Source organism: Dermacentor albipictus, chromosome 1 (genome assembly GCF_038994185.2).
Source record: "Dermacentor albipictus isolate Rhodes 1998 colony chromosome 1, USDA_Dalb.pri_finalv2, whole genome shotgun sequence".
Taxonomy (NCBI): Eukaryota; Metazoa; Arthropoda; class Arachnida; order Ixodida; family Ixodidae; genus Dermacentor; species Dermacentor albipictus.
The window spans coordinates 116922080-116935102 of NC_091821.1; the positions used below are offsets into that span (position 1 = coordinate 116922080).

General features: G+C 43.3%; 1 protein-coding gene across 2 annotated transcripts in view; it reads left to right on the forward strand.

The window, feature by feature from the left end:
- Positions 1-13023, forward strand: part of LOC135907861 (E3 ubiquitin-protein ligase UHRF1-like) — an 84508-nt gene that overhangs the window by 47449 nt on the left and 24036 nt on the right. For both annotated transcript variants that reach the window (XM_065439615.2, XM_065439616.2), the window contains 4 exons: positions 1637-1743; positions 7707-7869; positions 11218-11355; positions 12087-12186. In XM_065439615.2, the coding sequence (XP_065295687.1) occupies positions 1637-1743; positions 7707-7869; positions 11218-11355; positions 12087-12186 (508 nt within the window). The remainder of the gene's footprint in view (positions 1-1636; positions 1744-7706; positions 7870-11217; positions 11356-12086; positions 12187-13023) is intronic.

Genomic DNA, 13023 nt, shown 5'->3' on the forward strand with positions numbered 1-13023 from the left:
AACTTCCAACTATATGTTTTTCTTATTAGGACATTGCTCCATGACCTAACTTATGTCCCATGGCATGCCCATTTATCTGCAGCCAGGGGATGTTCTAAACAGGATGTCCTCTGGACATCGAAACAGGATATGGACATTTTATGGATGTGCGGGATGGATATTTAGGTGGATGGACATTAGGAATTGTGCTCGACATCCCACGGATATCCGTGGTTGCTTGGGTTGTATGTGCAGCACCTGGTAGTGTACTTGTAGACAGACGCTGAGCATGTTTTTATAATGCTTTTCAGTAATTGTACAAAGGGGAGCTGTTGTGGTTGCTATGTTTGTACAGTATGTGGGGATGTGTGTTGGGCAGTAAAAGCTCGTTACTTCACAACTCGTTAATTCAAAATTTTGGATGATACGAAGTAGCCACCGCAGTCCGTCTAGAAATGCATTGAAAGCAAAATGTAACACATTCCGCTAATTCACACTGAGATATGCACCGCCACCGATAATTCGAACTCTGCGTCATCGTGGATGGGGAGAGTGCTGGTGCGCGAGAGCACGTTGGCGACGCTGGCGTCGCTGCATGGGTCGCGCAGCTTTGCTTTTTTCATCTACGGCCCTTTGTTTAGGTCTGACTGCAGAGAGATGGATTTGCATCTCTCTCCTGAGACGCGTCGCCGTGCGCTGTATGCTGTATGTGCAAGCAAAAGCGTGCGAGGGTGACGGCAAAGGCTGCTCAATCTCGCGTGCACGAACGAGGAAGGTGGGGCGGATGCGTGCCCTCTCCCATTGCGTGCGAGGCACGGGGGTGAGGCGGAGGGAGGTAGATGGAGGACGTACTCCGGTGGCTGTAGGTGGCTACTGCTTACGGCGCGGCCATGTGGGCACTGTATCTTGAAAGCAATCTGCGACGTAGCCAAAGTGGGCACCCACGTGGGCCTCATCTTCAATGCGATCTGCGATGTCTGCAGAGTGCCTGTAGTGCCGGTAGCTTTGTACGTGATTTGCTTTCTACGTTTTGTTCACATTGAAGCGAGAGCTGTATGAAGGTCAATTCGCTCACTGCCACTGCGGCGATTCCTCACTCCAGCATTTTTCAGCAAGTTTCTGCGGTCATAGAGCAAGATGTGTTCATGTTTACCTCACTCCAGCATTTTTCAGCAAGTTTCTGCGGTCATAGAGCAAGATGTGTTATGTTTACCTGTGCGTGCATGACACCGTACTTGTTAATTTAGTTAGCAAGTGAATGTTTTCAAATTTGTACAGTCGATAAAACTACAATCCTTCTATCGTATAGCTTTCTACTAATTTGCTATTGCAATCAATGCTTCGCTATTCGGGCGAAATTGTGACATTTTTTTTCCTCTGCGCCATATAAAACAATGCGTCCGTAACTGGACGCGGCCAATGTGTCTGGTTACGTTGGCTGCGCCAGTGCTTCGAAGTATAGGCGGTGTTGCTCACGTGTGTGTAGCTTGTGTGCGCGCGTGCTCAAGCCACGTCGGACTATATGAGCACCTTAACCGAGCAATTTTTTTCTGACCTTGATTAGTTCGAAGTTTGTATAATTCGAATTTTCATAGCATCCCCGTGGAACTTGAATTAGAGCTTTTACTGTAATTGTACTGTCTCTATTGTCCCACAGGACGATGGTGAGCAGTTCTTATATACTGGCAGTGGTGGCCGTGACCTGTCCGGAAACAAGCGCACTGCAGAGCAGTCTTGTGACCAAAAGTTGACTCGCATGAACATGTAAGTTACCTCTCACACACTCTATTTTCTATAGCAGAAGTGTTTTTCATCTTTGTTTCCCACGAAGTCCTGTCGAAAGCTGTAATGGAACTTGTGTCATCAATGGCACATGGTTGAGTCTGTCCTGGAGCTTCATAGAAGCAAACAACATTATAGCCTGCCCCAGTTGTGTAGCAATTTTGCTGCCATTGCTGTGGGGACCTTAGCAAAATTTTGCCAATGGTTTACGATTTGGATATCTTGAATCTTTCCTGCCTTGTGCTCTTTACTGCTTCCTTCTCACTTAAGTTATTGCCAATTGTGCGCTGTGTATTTTTTCTAATGCAAGAACTTTTTAGCTACCGTAGGTCCTTTGCTGTCACGGAACTAAATGAGCCCCTCATGCACTGTTGAATTGCTGTGCTGGTTTGCCTTTCTACACTCATACAGTCTATGCTCGTTACAATGTGCCCACGTACAATAGACTTTTGGATATAATGGACCATATTTCAACCTTAGTTAGCTCTGCCTTATTTATTTATGCAATGAAGTTCGTTTTTAACAGACCGTTCTACAATGGACTATCGGCTACAGCGGACGAATTAGAGGCAAATTTGTCAAAATCAGCACATAAGATGGACTTTTGCCAGGTCGACACGGGCTGGCAACTGACTTGCGAGGGTCAGCTAACGATCGCTGCTCAATATCGTGTCCGTGAGAGAGGAATGCGGGTCGGGAACATGCCGTCTTCCTTTGCGCGCGAGGCACCGAGGGAGGCAAGGGAGAGGGGGATGCTACTCTGGTGGCTGCTGTTAACAGGGCGGGCGCTGTATCTTGAAAGCGATCTGCAATGTGGACAAAGTGCGCTCCTGTGTTGGGCCTCATCTTCAAAGTGATCTGCAATGTGGACAAAATGTGCCCAGTGCCGATAGCTTCGTATGTGTTGTGCTTTTGACGTTTAGTTTGTGTTGAAGCAAGAGACAGCACGAAGGTAAATTTGCTCGCTGTTGCTGCCATCCTTCCCCGCTCCAACGTTTTTACAGTGACTTTCCGCGGTCATCAAGCGAGATGTGTTCATGTTTACTTGTGTGCGCGTGACATGGTGCTTGTTAATTTAGTTAGTACGCTAATGTTTACAACTTTATACGGCCGTTAAAACTACTATCCTTGCTTCGCATAGCTGTCTACAAATTTGGCATCGCAATCGATGCTTCGCCTTTCAGGTGAAACTGCGACTTCTTTGTTTGTTTGTTTTTTAATTTGAACATTCGTCACTCACTCTTTGCAATAACGTTGTTATACATCGCAACCAAAGTTTCCAAAGTAAGGCGTTTCTGATATTACGGACTTCGGAAAAAATTGGCATTTTTCGTCTGATTATCAGGGTTCATTGTAACGAGAGTCAACTGCATTACTTTGAGATGTCCTGAATGTGTCCATGAAGCATGTACTTTCTGAATTATTGTCATTTGATTTAACTTCGGACGGCCCTACACCTATTTTTTCTCGTTAAAATAGCTAGCGGCACTTTCAGTGCATTGTCTCTTATACAGTCACTGACCATTAATTTAGACTCGATAGGGACTGACTGAAAGTTCAAATAATTGAGTGTTCGCAATATCGCATTGGCCAGAAAACAAGTGACCTTATTCTACAAATGGCAAAACGAAAATGTATGCCATGTTGTGCTTCAAAAGGTCTTCCGCCTTTTACGTAAATGCGGAGACCGTCTACCAATGATTCTGGCTTTGCTGTAATTGTGGTAATGCCTATACCGATAAGGATTAGAAATGCATGGAGGCGTGGTGGCGGGCACGGCAAAGAATACAAATATCCATGAACGGGTGGGCCGGTATGACTTATTGCTGCCCAACCCTATCGTGATTAGCATCTTCAACTATGTGCTATGCAGCGTATGTGGCATGGTGTGTAGCGTCATTGTAAGCTTACTGCTTGCTTTTAATTGGCGATAACCCAAACGCACCACTGTTCCCTGCTGCCTGTTTGAGTGAGACCACTTCAAGTGCTGATCGCTTGCAGAAACAAAAGCAGCCCCCCATCACTGCGTTGGCTCAATAAGATACATGCTACACGTGTGCATAACCAAGAGTGGTGCTGTCACGAAGAAAGCTGACTGCACAGATGCTGCAGTTTGCTGACAAAACGCACACATGTGATACAGCAAGCATACCGGCACAATGACAGCGTGCGCTTAGTAGGTGACACGCTGCACACAAGATGCACGGGACGATCGGTACCACGTGGCTGTAGGTTCTGCATTTCAGTGGAGCGGTGCCGGTTTTGCTGAGTAGCAGATTGCTCAAAAAATGCGCACACGCGCATTGGGGGAAAGCCGGTCGAGCCGTTTGCTCTGCTGTTATGTTCCCTGCCAAAATTTCAAAATGCTGCTTGCTTTTGTGCTATCACATGACCCCAGTGGCTATGGTGTTGGGCTGCTGAGCACGAGGTCGCGGGATCGAATCCCGGCCACGGCGGCCGCATTTCGATGGGGGCGAAATGCGAAAACACCCGTGTACTTACATTTAGGTGCACGTTGAAGAACCCCAGGTAGTCGAAATTTCCGGAGTCCCCCACTACAGCGCACCTCATAATCAGAAAGTGGTTTTGGCACGTAAAACCCCTTAATTTTTTTTTATCACATGGTCATGCGAGAGAGACGGAATTTTTCACTGCTGTGGAAAAAAAGGCAAAAAAGCCTTATACAGTTAAACCTTGATATAACGAATTAGGTAAAATCGGGCAATTTGCTTTGTTCTATCGAAATTTTTTTCTATTTAAATTTGACCTTTTATTCAAATAAGTACAGTCGCCGATTGATTTTTCTTACAAAGAAAGGGGACGCAGAATTTTCCGAATTATTGGGCAATCTAAAGAACAGATATGAATGAGAAAACAATCAATTTTGATGAATTTGGGAGTCTGCGACGAATGGTACGGTTTCATGCCACATTGACAATGTTTTCACATAGGCACGTTGAGGATGTTTTCACGAATTAAGCAAAGCCAGCCACGCTTTCCTGTGCACTTTGCCCCCATGGGGCTAATAGTGTTGCCCGCACTGAGACAACGCTATCGTGAAAAGCGCCGGAAGCGGAAAGTGTATGCTTCATCTGCCTTTCGCTCCATCGGGTCACTGAAACTCAACATTATGCAACCTCGAATACTAAACACGCGGTAAACAGCTTACATGATGCCACGCCGTCTTGGCACGCCCACTCTTTCCACATGAGGCAGATTACCTGTAAAGCAGAGTGTGCAGATGTGTTTACGCGGAGCTGTGCTTACAGCCATGAACAGCCATGGCCGAGATGTGCGCCAACTTACCTCCGCCTTCCCCCTCCGGCCCTCGTGCACACTTCGTCACGTTACTGTGAGATCGCTCCCCTCCCCCTCTTTCCCTTTGCTCGTGTGGGAAGGCGGCACTCAAGAAGCCACGATCTTTCTTGTCTCACCCTTGCACACTTTCACTCGAACCTAAAGCACAAAGTGCACAGTGTGTGATAGGATCTTATCGCAGTTGGTCTTTATATGGAACATGATGTTGCTTCACTTCAGCAGTTGCTCTTGTTGCATAGCGCGCGATTTGTGAGGTGCGTTTGCAAGCAGCTGCTTGTAATTCAACCATTTGACCATCTGCGTCTACGGGAGTTTCCATTTATTGTCTCAGCATTCCTTTGCGGTGGAAGCAAAATTTTATTATATCGCAGTTGCATACAAATGCAGTTCCTTAAGTTGAGGTTCTAAATACATGGTGTTCTTTGCACAAGAGGTCATGAAGAGTTAAATACTTTGTTATATTGAGAATTTTGTTGTATTGAAGTTCGTTATATTGAGGTTTAACTACTGCATACTGTAGGTAAGATTTACTCTGACGTCACATTTATTTCTTTTTTGATAGCGGCGTGGCATCTAACGTGAATTGCTAAATAATGAGGTTTCACTGTAACATGTGAACGAACAAACACTGAATGTGCTGAACCAACACTGGCAGAACTCGCATGACTGTGCAGCTTTGCAATTAAGCTTGCCGGGCGTGTCTTGTCTAGCAGTTTGGGTGCAGTCAGTGCTAGATCAACTAAGCTTTGCTAGTTTCGTTTTCAAGGAGCTGCCGGCAACATGGCCAACAATTGTGCCGTGTTGATGCCGGCGATGTATCAAAGCCAAAATATCGCGATTTCTGCTCGATTCGTGCAGACGGCGTCCAAATTATCGAATGATGCACTGATGTACGAAATGATGTCTATGGGGCCAGAGGTGGTGCTGCGAAGCAGTCCGAATAATCGTGCATGTGTGAATAATCTGTTGGTGACTATATTCACAATTAACAGGTACAGACAATCCAGCTTACAATGAATTGTCTTTGGTACCAAAAGTATTTCCTATAACAAAAGCTTATGGTAATTATGCAGTAGGATCTTGTCAATTCAAACTCCAAGGGGAACCTCAAATTTATACAAATAAAACATGGTTCGAACTAAAGAGAGCCCTTTTAAATGTAGTGCTTGCCCGATCAATTGTGTAGTGCAGCACTCAAATGCAAATCTGTCACTGGGTTTGCATTTAAAAAGTCTTATCTTTGCTCCATCAGCATACGACAACATTTGCCGGAAGAAGCCTAGGTTCCCTATAAAGTCCAAGTGCGATAAGCTTGCACATCGCGTGCCACATGCTTTGAGTACGAGCGAAAATGTGCGAGGGTGAGCCAAGAATGATGGCTTGGATGTAGGTTGTCCTCCCGTGAGCCCAATGTTGAAGATTACGTTATCAAGTGTGCACTAGAAGGGGGTGTAGTTGAGCGCGCGGTAGTGAGCAGTAAAGTTGGCACATGACATTATGGCATCAAATATTGCCTTTGGCTGAGGTTTGTCTGAAAAGTGGTCAACGGAAGAGATAAATTTACTTTTAAATAACCATTTTGCAGTTTTTGGAGTTTGAATTTGTGGGAGTATTTCTCCATTGAAATACATAAGACTTTGCCACGACTAATGGAGTGGTTAGAATTATCTGTCCATTTGAATTAAAAGATTTAGAATTATTGGGATTTCACTGTACTTCCCTCAAATCAACCTTTTAAAGAGTTGAGAAGTTGCAGAATTGAGGTGACATACAAAGATAATGCTTTAGAATTAAAAACTGAGCAAGTTGGCACGTGTTCATCTTGTGGTTCATGCAGTGCTCACCAGAAATGAGAACAGAGAAAAAATGCATGTCTTCACTGCATTTCTTTGTCGTCCTCTGTTGTCCTCATTTCTGGTGAGCACTGCGTGAACCGGAAGTATAAATTCCTATGATTTTCTTATTATTATTGTGAATTATTATTATTATTGTACCCCAAAAAAGTAAACCTAAAAATTTAACGCCAATATCAGTGTGCAAATAATACACGCTTACAACGGATATTCTATATAACAAAAGGTATTTTCATGTCAGATATGATTTCGTTATAGCAGGTTTGACTGTACTAAATGTATAGCACAATTATTTTCCCAAATATTATTGACAGGTTTTTCAAAAAGATACTTAGTTTCTTTCCCTCTTTCACTTATCTTTGTGATCAAGAGGTGTTTGAAACAGTTGCTGCATTTCTTTGCTGAGCACTGTTCTTATTCCTTTGTTATACTTACTGTCTATTTTTGAGTGCTGTGCAAAATTATGTTGCTTCCTGTAATAGTGTTTATTTGATCAGTATTTTTAATGAGTTAAATGACTGTATTAATTTATGTTCTGTTGAGATTTTTATATTTATGTGTTACGTGACTGTATTATACCACTGTAACAGCAAATTGTATGCGGCCTTCCTGCAGTGATCACTGAATATGTAAATTTATTTTGTCTCGTTTGAAGCAATATTTTATAAACCATGAATTTGAAGTAATGAGACAGCACTGTAAGGATTAGCTATAAATCAAACTTTGCTATGTTTAGATTTGATGGAATCAAGGAGAATGTTGTTTGTCTCCTAGGTCTCTTGCACGAAACTGTGCAGCACCAATAAATGCTAAAGATGGTGCTGAAGCAAAAGACTGGCGAGAAGGCAAGCCTGTACGAGTGATCAGGAGCTTTAAAGGCCGAAAGCATTCGAAGTATTGTCCTGAAGATGGCTACCGCTATGACGGAGTATACAAGGTGTGTCATTAACCGTTTGTTATGAAGCATGAGTTTGATATTTTGGGAATAAAGCTGTGCCTATGTTAAGTGGGTAGGCAGAGGGAACTGCCATTACATAGAGTAGGGGTGTGCAAATATATGAAAATTTTGAATACCATAGAATATTATATAATTATTATTCGATTCAAAAACTACCTAGGAATTAGAAAATTTTCTAATAGTATTTGGTTTGATACAAATGTTCGAAACAAATCGAATATAGTGATAGCTGTGCGGCGGCAAACAATGCTTAGCGTTTGTTTCTATCCGGTCTAAGAATGTGTTTGATAGTGTGCTGAATTTTGTAATACAGTTGAACCCGGATATATCGAACCCATATATAACGAATTATTGTATAGAACGAACAGCTGTAAAATCTCCTTGAAAATTTATGTATACAGTCGCCGACCGTTTATTTGGACCTCACGGGGACTGCGGAAATGTCCGAATAAACAGGTGTCCGAAAAAGCAGATCAAGAAAAAAAAATGAAACCCTTATTTCTACGCACTTATTCGGGCTTGGCAGTAGGCTTGAAGAAATTGTGAATGCGCCGTTGCACGCTGTTCCGTTTACGCGCAATCAGATAAGCCAGAATCTCGGAGAGGGTCGTACGGTCAGTATAGGCGGCTGAAAGCACAGTCACTGCTTGTACACGCTCCGCATGCGACGGCAGCGTAGCACATGGTTCGTCATCTTCCGACTCAAGAGTCATCGCCCGGCGGTGCAGCAGAAACCTGACGAATGATCTCGCCGTTGTCGAGTTCTGCGCACGTCAGTACAACAGTGTCAGCACCTGTGAAATTTTCAAATGAGACGGTGTCCGGAGTCGCAGTGCAACCACTGTGCAGGTCTCGGCAGAATATTTTCCGCGTCAGTAGGGAGCACATCGGAAGGCGATAAATCTTAGGCCTCCCGGCACCCGCTTGCCGGCATTCCCCAGCGCAGTTTGCGCGGGCACTGTCGGTGCCATTAGAGACTTGACGCGATGTTTCCGTATGCCGTGTTGGATCACCGAAACCTCGACACAGCACACATAGCAAACACCACCGTGCCGACACCAGTCACACAAATGAAAAAACGTGGCCTGCTCGGGAAGAAACAAATCATCTCGAAGAAACAAACGCGGAGCAACAAATCAGCTGCTGGATTGTCTCGACATGGCTTACTAAGCTGAAACCGGAACTGCTGCAGAGCTACTCTATCGAACCAGGCAGAAACGATGATGATGAGTGGGGATTTCCATTAGCGCCACTTCATGGGGCAGCAAGGAAGCTCCGTTCAAAACAAAAATGGCGTTCAGCAAGTCGTACCATGCACCGGTCAGAGTCGGTGCATGGTGCTCTTGACCAAGTTGGCTCAAGGAGTGTCCGAATCAGAATTTCGGCAGTTGTTATACATTATGGTCTATGGGGAGAATGGCGGTGCTGTGAAGCTGACCGAATAATCGGGCATGTCCGAATTTTCGGAGTCCGGAAAATCGGTCGGCGACTGTAATACTTTTATTTTATATATTGAATTACCTACATATCGAACTTTTTTGTGATCTCCTTCAGATTCGATATATCCGAGTTCGACTGTATAGTTAAAACTCAATCTAACAAAACCCAATTTTACGAAGTTCCCAATATAACGAAGAAATTTTCATTCCCCGGCAAGTACCTATAAGGTTCAATGTTGTCATCAACCTGAATGAACGCAACCAGCTTGCATTAAACCCAATTTAACGAAGTTTTCCAGAAATAAATGAGTAAAGAAAGCTGTGATTTCTTTCAAATTCTGACGCAGATGGGTTTTTCTTTGAGCGTGCACTCTAACTCTATTGCGTTAAAACATCTAGGCACCCTAGTCCCAGCCCTAGCTTTATTTTGACGAGGTTGTATGCTGTGCCCCTGCACGGAACAACAGACTCGCCAGTCACTAGCACTCTTCTGTACCAGATGGTGCTAGAGGTGGCGGTATTTTGCCCCCCTCGCAGACTTTTAAAATGTGCAGGCATGGGTTAGCGGCAAATACAATGCCACGGTACCTTTTGGGTGTCGCCATGTTACAATTTTAGATTTCGGAGGAGCGAAAGATCTCTTACTCTTTTTCCGAACTTCCCAACTTAATGAAATAATTCGAGCGTGATCATCACTTCGTTAAATCGAGTTTCAACTGCAATTTCGTGCTGCTGGTGAAATGTTGCCTGTAAAGTGCGCTCAGCCACTGAAGCGATCAGCTGTGCGGAAAAGCGAGTGCCTCAGTAGCAAGGGGCACGGGTTTTCGGACAGCGATGGTGCGCTTAAGCGCAATGAAAGGTGATGGCCATGGCTGTGCAAAAGAATCCAACTACAATAAGAATGCTCATTCCGGGAGTACTGGTCCTACGGGTTGCTACTCGGTAGCAATGCCCCAACCCTGAGCTTATTGTTTGACAGCAAATATAATGAGTGACGGCTGGCACAGGGTCAAATGCCTCAAAGTTTACGGGCACTTGATGCTATATAATACGAGACAGGTTGACAAGAACAAACAGCTACTGGGAATTACTCAATTTCCTTAGTTAACATGAGTCAAATGCACAATCTTTTAGTACAGCCGCTTACGAGTCAAATTTTTCACCGTTGACAATGTAATTGCGATGTTCCAACATATTAAAATTGCCAAACTTGCTGATAAATGCATGTGCCTATCATTATTCAATATTCGAAGCAACACATTCGTATTTGATTTGTATTACAAAAATTTTGATATTCGCACACCTCTACACGAGAGTTTTCCCAGGGCTTATAAATAAAAAATTTCGAATCTTCCTCCTTCTGTTATTGCACTTGTTAAAATTAAATTTATGGTAGTAATGAGTGCATCTCGCACTGGTACGTGTACTTCATTCATTTATGTGCTAATGAAACATGCCGAGTAAAAGTGCAATAGTACTAATGGCTACACTTGTCAATGCAGCGAGGCCTGTTAGATGCTTTTGAACAGGGCTTTGTAGAAGTGACCCCACACTTTCATGAAGATATTACAGGGAGAAGATAGGTTATATTTACAGGCTGTTTACAGTGCACAATTGTTTACGATTGTGGGCTGCATGTAAGAATGAGTCTGCAATACTGTCTTCCATTATATTGGTGTTTACATTGTCAGTGCACTGTGACAATATGATTTCATGCTTAATCATTTGGTACTCTGACTTTTACCACAATGGAACAAGGCATTTTTACCTTGTGAAAATTCCATTCCTGTAGTAGGTATATCGGTCCACTATTGAGCCTTTTGCTGCACCCTTGGCACAGGCGATTGTTGCACTTAATGGTTTTCCATTTATAATTTTATGGTTGTAGCTGGTGAAGTACTGGCCTGAAAAGGGAAAATCCGGTTTCCTGGTCTGGCGCTACTTGCTTCGAAGAGACGACAAGAGTCCTGCTCCTTGGACGGCAGCTGGCAAGCTAGCGGCTGAGAAACTGGGTCTTTGCATGCAGGTTAGTTTCAAAATCTATTTGTAGAGAAAAGCAGGTTGCTTCCAGAACATAAGTTCCCCCAGTCCTTGAAATCTGGCAACAGACTTGTCTGCTGTCAGATCGGATTGTTATTGCTCCTGCTATTGCCCATTGTTTTGATTTTTCATTATTAATGATTTGAACTGTCAACCAGCAAATAAACATACATTAAATAAAACATTCCATTCCAAAATGCAACCTATCAAGCATTTTCTGACATTTTCATTCAGAAGTATAGTCAAAGTGACATTTTGGAAGTTAACTAAAAGACTGTGTTGCTGAGACTCAGTGTTTTATTTTTAAAACGTCTGAACAGGCTAGCTAAAGCAACAATTTGTATCTTTGTGTTTAAAATGTGGAGCTCCTGATGTGGTGTATTACTGTTAAGGCTGTAGAGTAACTTTTTAGTAAAATGATCAACTGCTGGTGCTTATGCATAGTGCTGCCAGATTCATACAGACCTGTAGACGCTGTTATAGGATTAAACATACTAGTACTTGAATTCCTATGGGTGTTTGCTTGTAAAGTTAGTAATTATGCATGTTCCTTTCTGCCTGTCTTCCTGTGACATAATTTGCATGATTCTGCAGGTGAATTGCGGGGCACCTCATAGAAATTTTCACAGAAACCTCTTTATATTAATTTGTCCTTACTCTTTTGTTTCTGCGTCTTTCTACTCTAATTCATTCTAAATGTTTCTGCTTTACCTATAGTATCCTGAAGGCTACCTGGAGTCTCAAGATGGTGATGCTAACAATTCTGGCTCAGAAAATGATGCTACAGCTGCTAAAGGGAAAGGCAAACGATCAAGAGGTAATTTTCTTTTTGAAAATGTGAGCAAAGGTATGGATAGACAGTCTCAATTTAAACCAAATGGTAGTTGAATTGAGTTAACAGCTGAATTAGTGGTCAAGTTTAGTTCTGTTTTTACAGATTATGCTCCATTTAGCTTGTGAGCCTACTGGTTGTATTTTTTCTCTTATGTCCACAGCCTGTTGTTAGTGGGACCTGAAGTAAAATGACTGTCTCACTGCCAGTTCCCTGACATGTACCTAAAAACGAACGCAATGATGTAGGAAAAAGATAGTTGTGACAAGTACTAAGCACATCAAGTGTACGCAAGGTTGCAGAACTGCTGGACTCGCTGCACAAGATTCAGATGGCCAGTGCAAAACATACTCCCCTCCAAAGCATTGCAGGTGTCTTTATTGACCTGGCAGTGTTGACAGTGCTCATCTGTGTTGTCGCAAGTGGCAGTATGGTTAAGCTGCGAGATGAAAAGCTACTCATTACTATAGAGCCCATTAGTACTGAAGAATAAGTTTGTCAGAAGGAGCCAGGAGATGATCTTCATAGTACATACTAAGCAGTGTGCACCAAAGACCTTGAAGTTGTGGCGAGTGTCATATTTTATTCGAGGCACCAGCTTACGGCAAGCCTGTCGGCAAATTCATCGCATATTTGAGAAAGTTGTTTAACTGTAACTTTGTGAAATTTTGTTACTGAATTCCTTGTGATCATATTGAATGTGTGCGTTTATGGCATCAGCGACATACGCATACCACAGTGGGGGCAAGTTGTGCACTGACTTTCTGGGTCACACGTGCTCTCTATTTTGGTCCAACAGTTTCTCCCCACCTTGTGTGTACT